At 35.6% G+C, this 21,724-nt stretch overlaps 1 protein-coding gene across 2 annotated transcripts in view; it reads right to left on the bottom strand.

Annotated features, from left to right (window-relative positions):
• The window catches only part of LOC136031353 (protein O-mannosyl-transferase TMTC4-like), a 119,567-nt gene that overhangs the window by 20,961 nt on the left and 76,882 nt on the right, over positions 1–21,724 (bottom strand). The window contains exon 11 of one of the 2 annotated variants that reach the window (XM_065710851.1): positions 19,249–21,315. The exons of the other annotated variant lie outside the window; for it this stretch is intronic. Coding sequence (XP_065566923.1) covers positions 21,152–21,315 — 164 coding nt within the window. The 3' untranslated portion in view covers positions 19,249–21,151. Of the gene's footprint in view, positions 1–19,248; positions 21,316–21,724 lie in introns of those variants that run through there. 2 annotated transcript variants of the gene reach the window in all.

The raw sequence follows: 21,724 nt of genomic DNA on the forward strand, positions 1-21,724 counted from the left end.
GCTAAAGTTTGACGTTTTGTCTCAATTCTTTCAGAACGACTTCTGAAACACAAGAGATAAGAAAGTTTTAAAGCACTAAACAATTTCAGTATAACGAGCAAGGGGATGAGGAGGGGTAGCCTCCGTCATGCATGGAACAATTCCTGTTCATTTTAAGTTCTAAAATTACTGCTTACTTTCAATTGGGAGAAAAATTCAGTTTATTTTCAGTTTTTGGGAGATGGGTTAGCTCGGTAAAAACAGCAACAAACAGTTTCATTATACGGAAAACATGACAAAAAATGGGAACGTCGTAACAATTAGAGGTCTTTTCTTGGGGATGGGCGGCAGAGTATGCCTTCCGAGTATTGAATGGCTTCATTGGTTTCCGCATAACTTTATAGGAGAGGGATGTGGGGTCTAGAATCTCTTTTCTACGGGTGAGTGTTTGTAGAAGGCATCTTCGACGTAACACCTTAAATTAGGTATACTTTTCTTAGACCACACTGCCGTTCTATTTCAAACAAATAAATATTCAAATGGGGATAAATGCATTTATTTAGACAGCAAAAAATAGGTACATGAGTCCAGATATATCAATCACATGTACATCGACCGTCATCAGTAGAGATACTTAGTAGAGTATTTTTACTGAAGACGGTCACTTTATACATGATCAAAGTATCTGGACTTTTGTACCGGTTTTTCACTGTAAACAAATGGATTTATCCCCATTTGAGCATTTATTGTTCGTAGAAGGTATCTTTTTTGTGAGAAAAGTACTGCATCTTTACTACTATTGTTAATTTTGGCACTGTTTACGTATTTACATACTATGTTACATACTATTTACATACTGTACATACTATTTACATACTATTTACATACTGTTTACGTATTTACATACGTATTTACATACATTTACAGAAAGAGGAAAAAGATAAATAATGTGTAATCTTGCAGGCGTAAATTATGTGTTTTGATTCAGGTTCCATAGCGGGTTTTGAAAGTCTTTTTCTTTCTTCGCTTCTTCTTTCGATTCTTTTCTTCGCTTTCCAGGATCCATAGCGCTATCCTGGTTATGTGTCGTCCTTCTTAGCTTCTGATTAATTTCCTGTTGCTGGGATGCTTGTTGGGATGACTTGAATTCTCCAAATAAAATAAAAGGTCAATAAAAGGCCAACAGACTTCACAGGCCAATAGCCTTATTTTTTCTTGAAATGGTGATGCTAGCCGACAAAATGGTTTGTAACAAGCAAAGACGTGTTCGCGAAAATCAGCTTCAAGAAGAGGGGGACGGGGATATATTTTAAAAACACAATGGGCGAAATAGAAAAACTTCAAAGGGACGGGGAGTAGACTGTTTAGTTTACCAGACTCGAATTCCTCAATGGCCAATAGCCAACAGCCAATAGATTTCACAGGCCAATAGCTTTATTTTAGTGAAATGGTTATGTTAGCCAACAAAATAATTTGTTTCACGCAAAGACGAGTTTGCAAAAATCAGCTTGCGGAAAAGGGGCGTAAATTTAAAAAGATAATGGAGAAAAAGGAAATATTTCAAGATTTAGGGATGGGGAGTAGACTTAAAGCCCTTCCATGTTCTTATTTCCCTGTGCTAGTACAAGGCCATCGACCCTAATGTATCTGAATGAATTCAAAAACAGTAATACTACAAAGTTTACTTGTTTAAAACACCATGCTAATGGTTAATAAAATTGTTCAGGTTCAATGTTACTCATCAGAAGCTCTGAGCCAGAGAAACTTTGCCTGATTTTTGAAAAGAGGGAAACGCCCCTAAAAAGGCAAGAAATCTCAGTGAAAGTTTGACAATTAGGTTCAACATATCAGAGAATAATATTACAAAGGTTTCAAGCTCCTATCTAAGGAAATGTGGAATTTTTCTTTTTTTCCTCAGAAGAAAGATCAAGGATGAGCATTTATTATATTTTATTTTGTGTGTGTATTTTTTTGTGGGTGATCATGCCAAACTAACGGTCCTACAAGTTCGGGAGAGGGCTAAATAATAAAAAATAACAATTCTAGGGCCCATTTTAATTGACCGAAAAGATTTTGCCACCGGGAAGTGGCGTATTCAAAACCATAAATTCACACTAAAGAGGACGAAGTTGTTATATTTTGAAATTCTGAGCTAAGCAATCAATTTAAAAGCATCAAAAATATATATTGGGCATCAAAGCTGCAGAGGAAGCAATGCCGCAGGGTGGCTCAGTCGTTCCTGAAAAGTCACGTAATTCATCCAAGACAAATGGGTATTAATCTTAATACTTGATTTGCTACTACTACTACTACTACTACTACTACTACTACTACTACTTAGTACGAAGTTAACTCACCGCAGCACGAAGCCGCCTGAGGTCAACACAGCTACGCACGATGCTCCTCCATCGATATCTTTCGAAGTATCCCTTTTTACACATTACCAAGAAGTTCCCATATCCTTTAAATCTTTCTTTATGGCATCTTCCCACCACAGAAGAGGACAACCTGTTTCCCGTTTAGCCATAGACGGCTGGCCAAAAAGGACAATATTCGGCAATCTGTCATCCTTCATCTACAGAACTTGCCCTAACCATCTCAACCCTTCTTTCATTATAGCACTAGAAAGCGGGATTGAACCGCACTTCTCGTATAGCCTACTCTTTGAAATAAGATCAGTCAGCCAGGTACCCAGAAGAATCCGTTGGCAAATTCTCTGGAAAACATTTAGTAAAACTCCGTCTGTTTTTCGGAGCGCCCACGTTTCAGAGCCATATTTGACTGTTTGATTTAACTAAGTCGATTCCCTTGATTTTCACGAAATCATGTTGTATGACATATGATTACACATCAGCTATTATGAAGCAGGAGTGGTGGATCATTGCTCTGACCGAGGTAGGAATCAATCCCACATCTTTCTTAAGTTAAACTAAGCCTGAATATGGGTGCGGCGGGGTGATGCCTCCTGTCTTATTGCAGAAAAACGTTACTGACATTTATCTTAAAGCATCATTTAAATAAACTGATTCGTTTCATATTTCATAAAATTATATCAGGGATGTGTAAGTGCGTATCAGCTACTATGAAGAAGAGGAGGTGTTTCATTTTGTAAGGGTGGGGGATGCCGCAAAAATTGCATTTACATACCCAAATATCCTTACTCTCATTGAGTCTTCAGATAAATAAAGCATGAGTTTTGTGGAAGGGTAGACTGGTATTTGATCCTGCTTGGTTCCATAGAATAATTTTAGTCTGCATATTTAATATTGGTGCTAGGGGGAGGGATAATAGTGTCCCACTCATTACGAATTACAGCATCCTTTTTCTATCTAGCAGAAAATATTACAGTCAGAGACCCACCAGTACGGAGGTGGAAAACGCGAGGTGGGACATCACGACCCTTGCCAGGAAATTTCTTGGAGGGGGGCAGGTGCTAACAGAAGCTTTGTTTTCAAAGATTTTAAATGGTAGTATTTCTCTTTTCATATTTATACACAATGATTCAATGCTTTTAAATGTATGTATACAATATATTTAAACACTAGACAGCCTTATTGTAGAGGTCGCAATGGCTTCAGCCTCGTAGAAGATCCAAATTTCGAACGATAGACTTTCCAAGACTTTCCATGCATACGAATGATAACCGAAATTCTGCAGCAAAAACACTATCAAGAACTTATTAAAATATTCAAATTTTGTTCAAAATTTTAATTACAACCCAACATTTTAATCCTTAAGCAGAAGAACTGAAAAATCGGGATACTGCCAATCAATTTACAATTATTGATATGCAATGTAACAGCTAAAAATCTTTAGCTTATGCAGCCGGCACTCCACATCATTTCTTGGTTAGACCTCAGCAAGATTTGAAATAAAATTATGTTAAAAAAGCCATTTTTTCAATTGAAAGAAAGGAGCTACATTAAAACGAACAAAAATTATTCCGTATATGAGAGAGGCTGCCCCTTCCTCATTTCCTTGCTCTTTACGCTAAAGTAAGACTTGTTGTCCTGACTCTTTAAGAAACGACTGCTGAAACACAAGGGCAGTTGAATTGGAAAACGAAGCTTTTTTAATATACTAAAAAGCTTTAGCGTAATTAGCGAGAAGTCGAGGAGGGAGAAACCCCCCTCAAATACGGAATAAATTCCGCTCGTTTTAAGCTTTAATGTTGCTCATTACTTTCAGTTGAAGAAACTTCTTTTTATCTAGTTTTGCAAAAGAACAATAGAGATTCTGCAAAGAAGCTTCCTGCTAGGATAATACTTGTTCATATAAAATTTTGCCTCTGAACAATAAGCAGTCTTGTTTCTTTTTTTAAGGTGGGCAGATTTTGCAGTTATTATTATTTGAAGAAGCTTACCCAAAGGTAAGAAGGGGGGAATTAAAATTTTGAGCCCCTAAGATTAAAAACACATAAAAATATAAATTTTTCTCTGCCATATAATGGCTATAAAAGATATTTTACCACGACTCCAAAATGGCTGTACCTCCTACAAATCCTCCAGACCTGTCCCTCCTAATTTTAATTTAACTAAGCCAACCGAATTTATGTTAGCCGAAATTGCGAGAAATATATCTTGTTATTAGCGCACCATCATTCGTTTTTCTTATAGCAAAATGTGAACTGTCATCAGTATTACTGCCACTGTCACCAGTGTCACAAAATGTGAACTGTTACCAGTATTACTGCCACTGTTAAAATTTATAAGGACACTTATACTACGAAAAAGGAACAAAAAATCTGTAACGCAATTGTAGCTAAAAACTATTTAAAATTTAATTGTGATGATAATCTCGCAAATTATGATGATATAAATTCGACTGCTATTTTACTTTACAAACACAATAAAAACAGGTCAAATCCAGCAGAATTTAATCTCCGTCATTCCTAGCTAATAAACTATAAAATAAATTATTTGCCCTGAAGGAGGGCGATTAAAAATTCTAGGTACTAGCTTAAATGAAACCTTACCCCCACAACCTAATAACATCATTCACCCCCACTGCAATTTCAGCAAACTTTCTCAGTGGACAAAGCTCACATAATATGAACAATCTCAGTCGCCCACTTGACTTTAAGTCCTCTGGTCATGACCGGTCATAAATCTTGGAATTATTTTTGGACTCTAATTACCTTCAAATGGCTCACAGAACTGACCTATCTTGATATATCTGTTTTGTCTTTACTCTAATTGTGTTGCCGAGCAACACTACTGCTTTCGTAGTTGTGTTGCGGGGCAACACTACTGCTTTCGTAGTTTTTTTTTTTTTTTTTTTTTTTTTTTTTTCACCGTGATCAGCGACCTGTAGCTTCGAAGTGGTAAGAGTTAAAAATTTGAAATTTTTCAGAGGGAAGGGAAACGTGAAACAGAGTAAAAAAGTTCCAGAAAAGTTCCTAAAATTTCTAACAGTTTTCCATATAAAAAAAACGTTTTTTTCTTAGAAACTCTGCGTTCGATGTTTGGCGTCAAGTTAAGACGACCTCGGAAGTAAACTTGTTAGAGATAAAATAATTATGAACTCGTATAGAACTTTTATTGATCTTTTCGGGAACTGAAGCATGAAATTCCGTAGCTCTTCAGATTTCCCGGAAATAATTCCGGAAAAGTCCATCTCGTTCCGATTTTTTTTGAATTTTCTCAAATTTTCGATTTTGATGATTCTTATATTTTTATCGATTAGTGCTATGAAAAGTATGCAAGAAGAAGTGAAGTGTTCTATATACAAAGTTGCTTCGTTCTCTAAGAAATAATTTCCTAAGTTTCGATGTCCTAGAGGTAACTTCTGTTCTGGACCATCTAGAATTTTTTTTCCAACGCGGTTCGACACGTCTTGATCTCCTAACAACTGAAACTTACAATACTTTCTCCGAAATAAAATTCCTTCTATGGGTTTTTCTATTTGAAAGTTTTGTCATGCCCTCGGGGCAATTTTAATTTTTTGGTGAATTTGGTTTGTTTTATATTTTCCTAGCTTAGACCATCAAAAGTTAAACAGAAAACTATAAGTCGTTATTTCCGTATCTCTTTCAGATTTCCCGGAAATAACTCCCGAAATGTGCGTCTCGAAACATAATACTTCGAATTGGCGTCAAGTTAAGACGGCCCTAGTTTCGGAAGTAAACATTTTAGAGATAAAATAATTATGAACTCGTATAGAACTTTTATTGATCTTTTCGGGAACTGAAGCATGAAATTCCGTAGCTCTTACAGATTTCCCGGAAATAATTCCGGAAAAGTCCATCTCGTTCCGATTTTTTGGAATTTTCTTAAATTTTCAATTTTAATGTCTATTTTATTTTTTATCGAGTAGTGCTATGAAAGTTATGCAAGAAGAAGTAAAGTGTTCTTTATACCAAGTTGCTTTGTTCTCTTAGAAATAATTTCCGAAGTTTCGACGTTCTAGAGGTTACTTCGGTTCTGGGCCAGCTAGAATTTTTTTTTTCTCGTTGATTTGTGGACCAGCTGAACATTTTAACAAACTCAGTTTAGTAGGAGCTCGAAATAAAACCATATCAAAGATGCTTCAAGATAACAATCGAAGCCGCATTAGGAAAATGTCCTCTGAAGCACATAATGGAGACTGTTGCTCCGCAACTGTGTCCTGTAGGGCACAGTTGCACGTGTTGCTCCGCAACTGTGCCCTAAGGAACAGGGCACAGTTGCTGCAACACTTCCCGTTGCACAGGCAATGGAGGTCTAGCTTTTTTTTTCACCATGATCAGCGACCTGTAGCTTCGAAGTGGTAAGAGTTAAAAACTTGAGATTTTTCAGAGGGAAGGGAAACGTGAAACAGAGTAAAAAAGTTCCAGAGAAGTTCCTAAGCTTTCTAACAGTTTTCCATAAGAAAAAATAAACCGTTTTTTTCTTAGAAACTCTGCGTTCGATGTTTGGCGTCAAGTTAAGACGACCCTAGCTTCAGAAATAAACTTGTTAGAAATACAGTTATGCTGAACTCATGTAGAACTTTCATTTGTCTCTTCGAGAACCGGAGCACAAAATCCAGTAGCTCATACCGATTTCCCGGAAATAATTGCGGAAAAGTCCATCTCGTTCCGATTTTTTTTTTGAGTTTTCTCAATTTTTTATTTTGATGTTTCTTATATTTTTATCGAGTAGTGCTATGAAAAGTATGCAAGAAGAAGAGAAGTGTTCTATATACCAAGTTGCTTCGTTCTCTAAGAAATAATTTCCGAAGTTTCAACGTTCTAGAGGTAACTTCTGTTCTGGACCAGCTAGAATTTTTTTTCCAACGCGGTTCGACAGGTCTCGATGTCCTAACAACTGGAACTTACAATATTCCCCTGAAATAAAATTCCTTCTTTGGGTTTTTCAATTTGGAAGTTTTGTCATGCCCTTGGGGCAATTTAAATTTTATGGTGAATTTGGTTTGTTTTACATTTTCCTAGCTTAGACCATCAAAAGTTAAGCAGAAAACTATAAGACGTTATTTCCATATCTCTTTCAGATTTCCCGGAAATAATTCCCGAAATGTGCGCCTCGAAACATAATACTTCGAATTGGCGTCAAGTTAAGACGGCCCTAGTTTCGGAAGTAAACGTTTTAGAGATAAAATAATTATGGACTCATATAGAACTTTTATTGATTTTTCGAGAACTGAGGCATGAAATTCTGTAGCTCTTACAGATTTCCCGGAAATAATTCCAGAAAAGTCCATCTCGTTTCGATTTTTTGGAATTTTCTTAAATTTTCGATTTTGTTGTCTATTTTATTTTTATCGAGTAGTGCTATGAAAGTTATGCAAGAAGAAGTGAAGTGTTTTTTATACCAAGTTGCTTCGTTCTCTTAGAAATAATTTCCGAAGTTTCGACGTTCTAGAGGTAACTTCGGTTCTGGGCCAGCTAGAATTTTTTTTCCAACGCGGTTCGACAGATCTCGATTGCATAAGACTGGAACTTGCAATAGTTTTCCAGATATAAAATTCCTTCTCTAGGTTTTCTATTTAGAATTTTTGTCATGTCCTCGGAGCAATTTCCAATTTTTGCCAATTTTTATTTGTTTTATATTTTCCTAGCTTCTTCCATCAAAAGTTAAGCAGAAAACTTTATTTTGTTTTTTCCGTATCTTTTTGCTCAAGTTTTCAGCCAAGAGCAGCCAGTCTAGTATATAAGCTTCCGCTGTGAGCCGTTCGGAGCTCCCTACAAGTCCGGGGCCCAGTACAGACGTACCCGTAGACCCCCCCCCCCTTGCACCGGGCTTGTTTTATAATTTGATTTCTAGTTTCAATTATTTAAAGAAATTCTGGTTTATCTTGAAATTGTAATTATCCATCCTATAAATATTCAGAATTGTCAACTGCGTTATTGTGTTATTCTTGTTTATTTGTGGACCAGCTAAACATTTTACCAAACTCAGTTTAGTAGGAGCTCGAAATAAAACCATATCAAAGATGCTTCAAGATAACAATCGAAGCGGCATTAGAAAAATGTCCTCTGAAGGACATAATGGAGACTGTTGCTCCGCAACTGTGTCCCGTAGGGCACAGTTGCACGTGTTGCTCCGCAACTGTGCCCTAAGGAACAGGGCACAGTTGCTGCAGCACTTCCCGTTGCACAGGAAACGGAGGTCTAGTTATCCATAGCTCTCGAGTCTTTCATGACCTCCATTCAACCATCACTTTCATTCCACCAAGTTGACAATTCAAAAATCAGCGGATTTGGAATCAGGTCTCGGTCTCAACCTTTTTTTCCTTCGTCAATGAAAAAAAGTAGACATCTTGTCTAAAATAAAAAAAACATATTTTGGCCACATACAGCGGCATCGGTGGGGGGGGGGGGGATTCCTCAGCAACAATTTGGAAAAAATTACAATTTATTAAGTAGCTTTAAAACTGCTGCTAGTTTTAAGTGTCAAATTTGCTCTTTACTTTGAGCAGATAGTTTTTTTTAATTAATCCACGATCGTTTCTAACATAAGGAGACCGAGAAAAATGGGGTCCATTACACTTCAAATAGAAACCGCAAGCTTCAATTAAATATTTGCAAATAGGACATAAATAGAATCATTAAAGAATAAGAAGGTAGATATACAGTGAATATAATTTCCTGAATAAAAAAGAAACCATTGAATAAAAAATAAGGCTTAGTGCTTCTTATAATGATATTCGTACTATAGCCAGATAGATCAAATCGGTTGTAGTTTGGTGACGAAATTTAGTACAGCGGGTCTGCCTCAAGACTCACTCAAGAACATCAAGAATGATGTCAAGACCTCAAGACATCATTCAACTGATTTAGTTTTTATTTCTAATATTTAATTGAAACTCTAATTCTCTTATTTGTCATTGAGGTGCCTAATAAGCGATGATAACTTCCTGTTCCTTACGTTTTGGATTCACATACTAACCTACAAATGTAGGACAGCCTCTATGGACAATTCAATCAAAAACAAATTTGCCCACCTGAAAGTAAGGAGGAATATTAGACTTGAAACGAAAAGAAATATTGCATATATGAGGGGGTTTGTCCCCTAGTCAATCCTTCGCTCTTTACGCTAAAGTTCAAATTTTGTTCCAATTCTTTGAGAATGACCCCTGAATGACAAAGGCCGTTTAATTAGAATAAATAGCTCTTTTGAAAGTAATAAAAAAAACTTTAGCGTAAGGATCGAGATATTGACTTGGGGGTGAACCCCCTCATACACATAATAATTTCTGTTCGTTTTAGGTTTTAATGTTCTCCTTTATTTCAGTTCAAAAAACTGTTCTTTTTATATATAATTTATTTCTAATCGTTTGTTAAATAATACTAGGAAGTCCGATGCCACCTTTATAGAAAATTCCCGTCCCCCATGAAAAATTCCTGCATGAAAAGATACTTCCACGGAATCCCTCCTACCAGGAAAAATCCCCCTGAAAACGTCTGTATACTTCCCAATAACCAATAATAAATGCAAACAATGGGCAAAGTTCACAGCTTTTAAGCCCTTACCTCGGGAACTCTGGGGAATTGTAATCAACATAAAAATCCGATTCGTTTGATGTATCTATTGGTATCAAAATTTCGTTTTTAAGTCTCGGTCACAATTGAGCAAGGTCGCTCCTTACTTACAGTTTGTTACCACGAACTGTTTGATACCGAAGATTGTTCTTTTTGGCCAACCGTCTGGGGCTACACGGAAAGCAGGTCGTCCTTGTCTGGGTTGGGAGGATGTCATAAATAAGGATTTAAAGGAAATGGGAACTTCCTGGGAGGGTGTAAAGAGGGAGGCTTTAAATAGATTAGGCTGGAGGAGGAGCGTGCGTAGCTGTGTTGGCCTCAGGCGGCTTGGTGCTGCAGTGAGTTATTAGTAGTAGTAGTAGTTTGATACTATGCTGACCTCTCACTTTTTCGCTTTTCTAAATATCTCTTTTAACCAGCTCCAAAAAAAGAATTGAGAGAAATATAATGAAGATTATTACTGTTCATTAGCCTTATTTCACTCAACGCCAGTGCTACTTTTGGGATATTTATCCCTGCATCAGCATGCTGCACGAAATGTCTGCTGAGAATAGAATAAAGTGAGTTTAAACAAAATATTTATACTTTTCTCACAATTTAGAAATTTTGAGCGCACGTATCAGCCCATTCTCTTTTTCTATTGTTACGAGTTTTATCATCCAGCACTAGGAGACCGAATTTTGCTTGTGAAGGGAATTGTAGACATAAAAACGATATTCAGAGCAACCCCCCTCCGAAAATGTATATCCCCCCAGCCCTAATAAAACTTTTCCGTAATTTTCAAAGAATTCATTCGTTAAGAGAATTCATTGGGGAAGGTGATTTTCAAACTCTAAGAGTCAATTTTCCCTTTCAATTGGCATCACTGGTAATTTTAATTGATTTAAGGTTTCTGCCGCAATGATGCCAAGAATTGTTCAGATTTCGTGGATATTATTTCTCAAACAATGCCCAATGGACAAGTTAATTCTGATTTTAACTTTTAACAAATACTTTCAAATTTGAAATACGGTCGCTATTTAAATGGAGGGAATATGACACTATAATATTACGTAATCTGTAGTTATACTTTGACTTATCCTGAATCAAACAGTTCGTGGTAACGAACTGTAGTAAGGAGCGACCCGGCTCAATAGTAAACGAAACTCTAAAAAACGGAATTTTGATTCTAAAATATAAATAAAAAGAATCAGATTTTCATGCTGATTTCAAATATATAAGTTTCATCTATTTTAGTCTTTGTCATCAAAAGTTACGAGCCTGAAAAAATTTGCCTTATTTTAGAATCTTAACGAAAATCACACCATCGCATTTGGCGTATCAGAGAACCCTAAAGCAAAATAGGAGCTTTCAAGCTCCTATCTACAAAAATGTGGAATTTCGTATTTTTTGCCAGAAGACAAATCACGGGTGCGTGTTTATTTGTTTTTTTTTTCAGGGGTCATCGTATCGACCAAGTGGTCCTAGAATGTCGCAAGAGGGCTCATTCTAACGGAAATGAAAAGTTCTAAAATCTTTTTACACTATAGTTTGACTCTTTGCCACAATTCTACTTTTTAAAGCAATTAAAAACTTAAGCGTAAAGAGCGAGGGATTGCGGAGGGGACAACCCATTTCATATACGGAGTAATTTCTGTTCGTTTTAAGTTTTAATGTCGCTCCTTACTTTCAGTTAAAAAAATTAGACAGCCCTATCGCGCTTCCTATGATATTTGTTTCGGCTTTATGTGGTCCGTTGATATCAATGCTATTTGTTAATATAAATCGGCTAACCAAAAACCAACCAATTTAATAAAAAAAATAATAGATTATGTTTAAATAAATGACGTATATTAAAAGTTTAGTACAACAAGTTGAATTTTACAGAGTCAAAGTCCATTCGAAATTACGAGTAAATGAATAGCGCGTTACCCGGGGCTATTAAAATAGAATTTGGTTCAATTATGAGATTGAACATCTTGTGCTGAGCGTGGGGGTTGAGGAAAGTGGAGAGGAGATATGTACCGCAGTATTTAATAATAATAATAATAATTTATTGACACCCTATGTACAAAAAATGCATCATAGAGGAGTTATTGAGAAAAAATAAAAAAAGAAAAGCAAAGAAAACAATCATGTAACAACACAAAAAGAGATAAACATGAACTATAAGTCGAACATTATTGATATATATTTAGTTCAGAATTCATGCAAGAGGAAAATCAAGCAGTATTTGTGGTGAATCTGGATGATAAAAGCCGAGTGTATTCGATATTTACCTTCGCTCACCCGTAAGGTTGTTTATGCTATACAATTGCTGACTGACAGCTCCGTCAGCTCATTGCTGACAATTTTAGTAAAAGCCAAGCTCCAGCACTTATATTCATGAATGATTAGTGTGTGTTTATAATGTATTGCATATCGTTTTTAAATTCACCAAGTAGCGTGTTTGTTAAATAGTTACTTTTTTTACTGCCACTTGAAGAGCACCTACTTCAATAGCAACCCCTCTTGCCTCCCCAATAAAAATACTGTAGCTACGCCCCTGGCCACGTAAAGATACCTTTTCTCGTTTTCTAGGAAGACTGTCATCTAAAAACCTTATTTGAACTCTCTCGAGCCAGAATAGTGCCAACTTGAGGTGCTAGCAACAATACATGGCTGTTTGGGGCATCATATACCTAGGGGTGAAGAAATTGCCCTCTTACTGGCTAAACATCGGTTCAACCTTTGGACACTACCTGGAGGTCTAGAAAGATTACAGAAAATGGAGTTTTCAAGGATCTCGAACTTTGAAAAAGTGAATTCCTTCTTGAAAAGCATTATATATGTTCTTCTAATATAAATACGGTTTGGACTTAATGACAAAACCAAGTGTAGATATTACCCTAGATCCTAAAGGATGCCACAGTGGCGTCAATTAGGCAGAGGAAGGCCGTAGGGTTTGTGCCGTCCTAGATTTTGGAAAATACTTGAAAGCGTTAGATTCAGCGAAGGTTCTACCTTTGTATGGTATACCAGATTAATATTCTAAGGTTATCAGTGCTATGTATGAGAATAACACTGGTGCGGTTAAGGTAGGAAATGAGGTTAGCAGCTGGTTCCGTATCAAATCAGGAGCTAAGCAAGGTTGTGTTCTATTCCCATTTATATGGGTCATTTTGGTGTACTTTGTCTCAAGCAGAACAGCAAAGGGTACGGGAGAACACGGAATCAAATATGGAAGTAAACTCTCCTAGACCTAGATTATGCTGATGAGCTGGCCATCCTAGATGAAAGTGTTAGCAAAATGAATGCATTTTCGGAGGTTTCTGAGAGTTCAGAGTGCAAGAATAGATTTGAATATCAATATTAAGAAGACCAAGTCACTAAGACTGGGGAAAAGTGAAGACAAAGAGGTAACGAGAAAATCAATCAAGTGGACAGCCATACCTACCTAGGTAGAATTAAAAGTAAAGAAGTGGGTGCAGTGAAGATGTTATAAGTAAAATAGCAAATACCCATGGTGTTTTTGAAAAAAAAGGAAGAACAGGAAGACAGGTCTGCGAACTAAGATTAGAAAATTGGAACCAACAGTGATGACAGTGGTAAAGTATAGTCCTGAAACGTGGACGTTCTGAAAGACGGAAGAGGACTTGTTATTTATTTTCCAGAGAAATTTTCTACAGATTGTTTTTTGGTAATCAAAACCATATTTCAAACAGTAAGCCTTAAGAAAGATATGGTTCAATCCCTCTTTCTAGGGCTATAATGAGGGAAAGGTTGAAATGGCTGGGACAGGTTCTGCTGATGAAGCATGTCAGATTGCTAAAGATCGTCCTTGTCAGCCAACCATATAGGGTCAAACGAAAAGCAGATCGTCCCTGATTGGGGTGAGACGAGGTCGTAAGGAAAGATTTAAGGGGTATTGGAGCTTCCTGAGGGGGTAATGGAAAGAGGGAGGCCCTGAATATACTGGGATGGTGTAGGAGTGTGCGTAGCTGTGATGGACTCAGGCGACTTGTTGCTGGACTCAGTTGCAAGTAGCAGTAGTATTTCAGGTATCTTTATTGAGAAATGCCTTTTTTGGTATTTTCATTGAAAAACTACATTTAGCCTCATCCTATAATTTTCATGAGTTGAAGTAACTGGGTTACCCCGTTTGGAAGCAGCTGTCTTTCATACTAATATTTAACTTGTTAATTTTACTAAAATTGTTAAATAGTATACTAACGTTTAACTCGATATGTCTTTTATATAAACAAACAAACTGAAAATATACCGTGTTCCATAAAGTACAATTTAAATATTAGCCTAGACAGAGGTGAGTGGAGGAGGTGACAGCCCCTGATATTCAGGTAGTTTCTGAGTATCAGAAACTATTTGCGGAGTTATACGTATATTCAATTTCTGCACGTATCAAGTTCTAACTTCAAACTGATTTATTTCAAAAAATAGTGCGGTAGCAGTCTTAATGATCCCAACAGCGAATAGGCTAAACCTTCTCCAATACTTCAAATTTCGACTGTAAACGGAGCTTATCTCTTTAGGTCCACCGTTTCAATACTGATCAGTTTCTCGGCGGAGACCATCGTGGAAGGAAAGTTTTCGACGGTATAACGGACTACAATAATACCATGTTGAGGGTAATAATACAGCTGAGGATTCTACTATTTTCATGGCTGTCGAAAAATGTAGAGATGAAATAATTTATTGGCACGGCAGAGCTCCAAACTTTTTACCAAAAAACATAGCATACAAATTTAGACAATGAATTGAAAAGAAAATAATACAGTAAAGAACAACCGGCTACAATATGTCGGAATTTTCATAAAGGGGCTGATAAACTATAATTTTTTCCCAGTAAAACACAGGATAAACATTTACAGAGGGAAGGAGGAGATAAAATCTAGTGTAACCTCTGCACATCTCAAGTTCTAACATCGATCTTCATTTCCGAAGGAGAAAAATTGTCTTCTATTTATTTTCAGCCGTTTTTTACAGCTTAAGGCCTTTAATCTAGAAAGGCTTTACATGGAATGAAAAATCAATGAGAGTTTAACATTCAAAAACAGAAAATTTGTAATTTTTTGGTCTTTCCTTTTATATTTGACTCACGTTTGTCAATAACTTTTTTTTGTAAATTTTGTCAACATAATAATTCAATGTCTGCTTAAAAAATGGATACAGTAGGGAAGGCTGAATTTCTAGCTTATAATGCCCTAGGTAAAGCAATATCTTCTTAATCTGTTGTTTTAGTAGGTAAAGCTATTATATAGTCTACTTCGCTGAAATGCCTCAGCCTCGTTTATTGTCCAGATAAGCGTAGTACTTGTGTACTTACTGTTGAGCATGCCATACAAGGTTTCCGCGCAAGCTATGCCAAACTTGCTGCACTGAAGTATAATTATAATAAGTGTATACTTGCACACTTCGCCATTTGAAGTTTGCTGTCTAAAACTGAGTAAACAAGTTCGATGTGGGTATTCTTGTTATTTGAAGTTATTATTAAGATCCCTGCTGTATTATTGGAATAGTTTTATTTTGCAAAGATATTTATTATATGTATTTTTAATAAGTTTTTATTAAGATGTTAGAGCAGGGCTTCTTAAACTATGGGTCGCGACCCCATTTGGGGTCGCCTAGGAAAATTATGGGGTCGCGAGTGGTAAAAATACAATTTAACAAAAAATGTTTTTTAACTCGTAAAATTATTGCTATAAAGAAAAATAACAATCATCGTAGATAAATATATCATAAAATCTTCTGGTTCGGAAAGACTGTTTATACCAGCATTTCTATTCCGATAATTATAATATCTTGTATAAATCTATATATATAAAAATAAGTTGTCTGTCTGTCGAGTGACGTCAGTATATGACGTCTGAATTATTTCATCATATACCAATTCAAAAACGAATGTATTCAAACCGAAGTAGCTGAGTTGGTAAAGCGTTATGTTCCAGGTTCCAGGTCCGAGAGGTTCCAGATTCGAACCTTGGCTTTAGCATTAATACAAAAGAAGAAAAAAAAACTAAAAAAGGTAAAAACTACAAAAAAAACTAAAAAGAAAATACTAAAAAAAAACTAAAAAAGCTAAAAAACTAAAAAAATAAAAATGGTAAAAAACTAAAAACTAAAAAAGAAAAAAAAACTAAAAAAAGGTAAAAACTACAAAAAAAACTAAAAAGAAAAAAAAACTAAAAACTAATAAAAACTAAAAAAACTAAAAACTGAAAAAACTAAAAACTAGGAAAAAAACTGAAAAATAAAGGAGAAAAAGAAAACTAAAAACCGGGACACAGGGAATATAAATGACGACCGGGACACTCAAAGAGAAATTACAGACTGGGACACTGGGACACAAATAACGACCGGGAGATATAAATGACGACCGGGACACTCAAAGATAAATTACAGACCGGGACACCGGGACACAAATGACGACAGGGACACCGGGACACAGGGAATATAAATGACGACCGGGACGCTCAAAAAGAAATTACAGACTGGGACACTGGGACACAAATGACGACCGGGATACTGGGAATATAAATGACGACGGGGACACAGGGAATGTTCGATTAGCAATCACCATCAACAAAACTCAAGGGCAATCATTAGAATAATCAGGTATAGATCTGAATACGGATTGTTTTTCCCATGGACAATTTTATGTTGCATGTTCAAGAGTCGGTAAACCTGACAATATATTTATATGCACAGACAATGGGACATCGAAGAATGTTGTATATTCGCAAGTTTTACGTAGTTAAAAACATATATATATATATATATATATATATATATATACATCTTTCTATATTCACAGGTGGGACACAGGGACACAACTATAATGGCGCGTAACTAATATGGCGCGTAACGACTTACGCGCGCGGTGGGGCTTGGGGGGCGCGAAGCGCCCCCACCAACTAGGTGTAAACAGCTAGTTTACTATAAAACAGAAGATGTTATTGAAATTTATAAAAAATGTAGATTTATTTTTGTCAATCTCTTAAAACCAAAATAATCAGAAACCGAAAACCGAAACCAAAACTGAAAACCGAAAACCGAAAACCGGGTCGAAAAAAATTCGTTCGAAATATTTTCTAGTGTCGACTATTTTGTAATTGAGAAAATTTATTGTAAAACTTTTATTGCAAAAACTATTGTAGGTCACTTAAAAGCGCTAGAAATACAGTTCCAGACATATTTTATATTAAATATTGATTTACAAAAAAATAGTTCGGATTCAAAAGAATTTTTGGATTGGCTTAAGTGAGATTGATCATCTGCCACTTAAAGCTCAAGAGGAATTTGCTGAGCTTTCGTGTGACTCAAACTTAATACTACAATTCCAAAAAAAGCCCTTGACTGAATTCTGGATCAGAACTAGAACTGAATTTCCCACAATCGCCGATATGGCGTTAAATGTACTTCTGCCATTCAACAGCACATATTTTTGTGAAGTTGGTTCCCCAGCTTTAACACACATTAAATCCCAATATCGTTCAGCGATAAAAATGTTGAAGAGGTCTTACATCCAGCAGTTTCAAACATTACGCCAAGATTTGATTTGTTATGCAATAAAAAACAGGCACATCCATCTCATTAAATTTTTAACGTAAACTTTAATTTAATATTTACCACGCAACTACTTGGATATATTCGAGAGAATTAAGAAGCTCAGAATCCACTTTTGCTTTTGAAACTATAATAAAAACATTTCTATAACATTTTGTGCACATTTCAATTTTAGATTTTTATATGTTTCAAAACGAATTCTAAATTTATATATTTTCATATGCATATGTATATTGTTACCTAATAAATATATCATCAAAAAATGTTAATTTATTTTTCTTTTATATTTGTTGGGGTCGTTAAGAAACTCGCAATCATAAATGGGGTCGGGAATTACAAAAGTTTATGTAATTTTTTACTTCATTTTTTCCCATTTAGCATTATTTACGGCTGCTGATTGGATTAAATTTTGTATTATCAATTTTTATTTTTTAGAAATTCATTTTTCTTTATATATGTTTTTTTCCTTTACTCCACTTCTAATTTTGTATGTTGCAAGCGGTCAAAAGTAAACTTATCAAATTTTAATATAACTATCAGTCATATGGACTAAAAAATGTACAGACTAAGACTAATAAATGTATTGAAGTACTGCGAGATATCATTTACACGAACTACGAGATCTAGAAGGTTTGCCTCTGCAATTCTTATTGCTGTGTCGTCTGCAAATACTATAAGAATTGCACCAGGAACATAAAATCTTATCGTATCAACGTATAACGCATATACCACTAGAAATAAAAGTGGTCCTGAAACAGATCCTTGTAGAATTCCACAATTTACTTTTAATGCAGCACTTGTATTATCATTAATCGCGACCCGCATTGATTTTCCATGCAAATAGAATCTAAACCACTGAAGACAATTATCCCTGATACCCAAATCACTAAGCCTACGAAGCGATAATTCAAAATTTACCGTATCGAAATCCTTTTTATGCGGTTTATTTGGATTTCTTATCCAAGGTCTACAAGTTATGGCCAGACCGTCTAATCCATTCTATGTAGTGTGGCCGCACAAACTAAAAAAAAGTTTATAATGGACGACATAGAGTGATCCTTTAACCATATGGCCTTAAGGCCAAATTTTTAGAAAAAGTTTTCTTCTTTACATCAGGTTTGAAAGACTTCATTTCAAGGCTTTAATTTTCCAGTTTAGTATGGCGTTAAGTAATATCAAATCTTTGGATTGTGAAAAATGTTTATATCTTAACTTTGTTCGTATGATCTCTATTCTACACAGTTTCTAATGTCTTAACTACAGCTTTATAAAAAGATGAGGTGAGGGGGTGAACACAACCTAGAAAACCCTGTTCCAGCTAAGCCCCCGCCAAATCAAGGCAATATTAACTAGTTCATCCATTTATTTAAAGCTAAATCAACCATTATGAAATAAGATACAGGAGCAAATCAACACTAAAAAAAGAACAAGACTATGACGCTGATCAAAATTGCGAAAACAGAACTAATAAGACCTTGAAACATACATAAAAAACATGTTTTAACTTAGCGAAAATTTCTATCCCAATATTTTTAGCGCACTTAAAATGAACATCATTTAACACGGGTGAAATGAGTACATTAACCATCAAACTTACTCATCACCCAGAGATTTTGCAAAATGACCTGCAAAAGCTCTGTATGTACTAAAATTCTTGTTGCTTACTTATGCATCTTTTTACGCTGATGTAAAACATGTTCTCGATCTTCATATGACAAAAATCTTATTCGAGAAATGTGTGCTGATTTTGATCTTTTTTTTAACAAGTAGAACACTGTCTTCTGGAAATTTGATTACTTCCCTGATGTTAAGTTCAATAGTAACTTTCAAAAATTATGAATTTTATTTCGAAAGTACCTTATTAAAAACTGTATGATTAAATCATATAATAGTTAAAAAGACTTGTGTAAAAGCTGGACCCCGTCCAAAACAGAATTCAAGCCAGTTTTGCCAGAAACAATGTGCTAGCAACTAACCGTAGAAGAAATTAATTGGGAATTATATCCTTCATTCCGAAAATTTGGCTTTGTAAAGGCACCCTGAATTTAGAGCATAAAAATTTATTGTTTCCAGAAAAAATCATTTACATAATTCTGCTATTAGCCACGGTTATATCAAGGATTTTCTTTCGGGAGGGGGGGGGGGCAAGAAAACTTCAAAATGTATCAAAATGTGTTTTTATACATTTGTATTACTCTTTTATGAATCAGGCAAACATTTCGGGAAGGGGAGGGGGTTAAGCCCCCCTATTCCGCTACCCTGAAGACGGCCGAGCTGTTGCCTATCCTCATTGATATCCATATCCAAGAATGAGTTAATTTCTTGAAGCTGGACAATTATGTTAAGATAGACGAGCATTGAATTGCATGTTTGCAATAGCATTAATAAAGGAAGCAGTTCTTCCACTTTGTGGATGAATTTCCTTCCTCTTTCTGGATTCTTCTTTGACTCTTTCAATTTTTTTCCGAGATATTGAATATCACTTTGTCTAAAAAAGTCAAAGTCCCTTGCAATAAGCCAATTGACCCTAATAGTTAAGTTCACAGAAACGGGAATCGAGAGTCATTCCACATTACTGGTTTTTATTATAATCTACCAAACATTTGGTATAAAAAAATCTGAGTTTTTTTTAGTTTTTTTATGCTTTTGTAGAATGGCCGAGTAGCCGACTTTTGTAGAACCGACTAGCCGAGTCGGTTGGTGCGCTGGATTTAGGATCCTTTGCCTGAAAGGACGCGGGTTCGAATCCCAGTGTACCCAATTGTTTGAGTTTGGGACGGGGGTCAGTGGCGTGACTCTGTAAGCTTAGCCAGAGTCGACCCAGCTCTAAATGGGTACCTGGAGAAATCTGGGGAAGGTAAACAGGAAGGGTGTGCGAAAGCACAGAATAGTTGGCCCCCAACCCCCAATTGCACTTTCTGGCTGAAGGGCCAAGAAACGGAGATCAGCACAGCCGGCAGGGACTGTAAGGTCTAATGCCGTATCCTCCATCTTTTTTACTTTTACCTTTTTTGTAGAATAGACTTAGCACATTCTAGTATGATCTTAGTTAAATTCAGCGCAAAAAAAAAGAAGAAGAAAAAAATGAAAGTATTCGATAGCTAGGTAAACTCTGTATTGTCATTATATTGAGTTAATCACTATTTTTAGAGGATTAGATAAATTTGACTTTGCTAAATTAACTAATAACCTTATTTAAATTGTTATTGACCAACATAAGTTGAAAAATCACTCAGTGCTTGGACTTTAGTAAGGACCTTTGTAATTGCAAGTTGGGTTTTCTCAGGTTTTGTGTCACATTAAAGATTAACTTAAATTTGAGGAGGGGCTACCAACACACGAAGGCCTTTCGCTCTTTAAACTATAGTTTTTTTAATTTTGCAAAAAAAATGCTTTGACAAAAAGGGCTCGTTTGGTTGTAATTTTTTCCTAAAATGAAATCATACCCCTACTCTTTACACTGAAAATTTTCGTCAGGTTTCTAAATATCGACCAAAATGGACCCTGTTACAATGGCTTCTGAGAGGCCAAAACATTTGCTGTAAAAAACACATATGAGCAAAAGTATATAAAAAGAGTATTAAAGACTCCAAACGTTATTAAAAAGCGACAACAAGACTTTTCTCTTATGAGTGTATAAAAAATTCAATAGGATAAAACAATGGAATCCTATTCAGCCCCGATCGGAGACGCGGTATTTCTTTCCTGCATAATAACCTTTTCTACCATTCTGACATTCTCTTTGGCACTCCGAAATTCTGGATCAAGTTGAAGAGCAAGCCTGTAATATAACAGGGCTTTCTCATATTTTTTCCAACGATGGTAGAGAACACCTGAAGAAATATAATTATTTTTCTCATTATAAAAAATAAAAATTGCAAATTATGAAAAAAATGGACAAAAAGACATAGAAATTAAAACAACAAATAAAACCAAGAATATAAAAATGACCTACTCGTGGTTCAATCAGCTGGCCGTTTTCTACCATAAAAATGAGTAAATGAATCAAGAAGCCTCATATTAATGTTACAAGAGTGATCATTTTGACATAAGAAACATATTTTAGCCTTACGTAGAATTTTGACTTAGATGGAAGGCGTTCAATTACGGAAATACTTTCTAAGGGTCTTTTTCAGCTATCGTATAACTAAAGAGCGTGTATTCTTACGTTCTTCTACGCGTTGTTTGGGGAGGGGGATAAAATATTGAAAAAACCTCAAGTTTGAAAATTGACATAAGAAA

The sequence above is a fragment of the Artemia franciscana genome, chromosome 9, assembly GCF_032884065.1.
Source record: "Artemia franciscana chromosome 9, ASM3288406v1, whole genome shotgun sequence".
In the NCBI taxonomy this organism is placed as follows: domain Eukaryota; kingdom Metazoa; phylum Arthropoda; class Branchiopoda; order Anostraca; family Artemiidae; genus Artemia; species Artemia franciscana.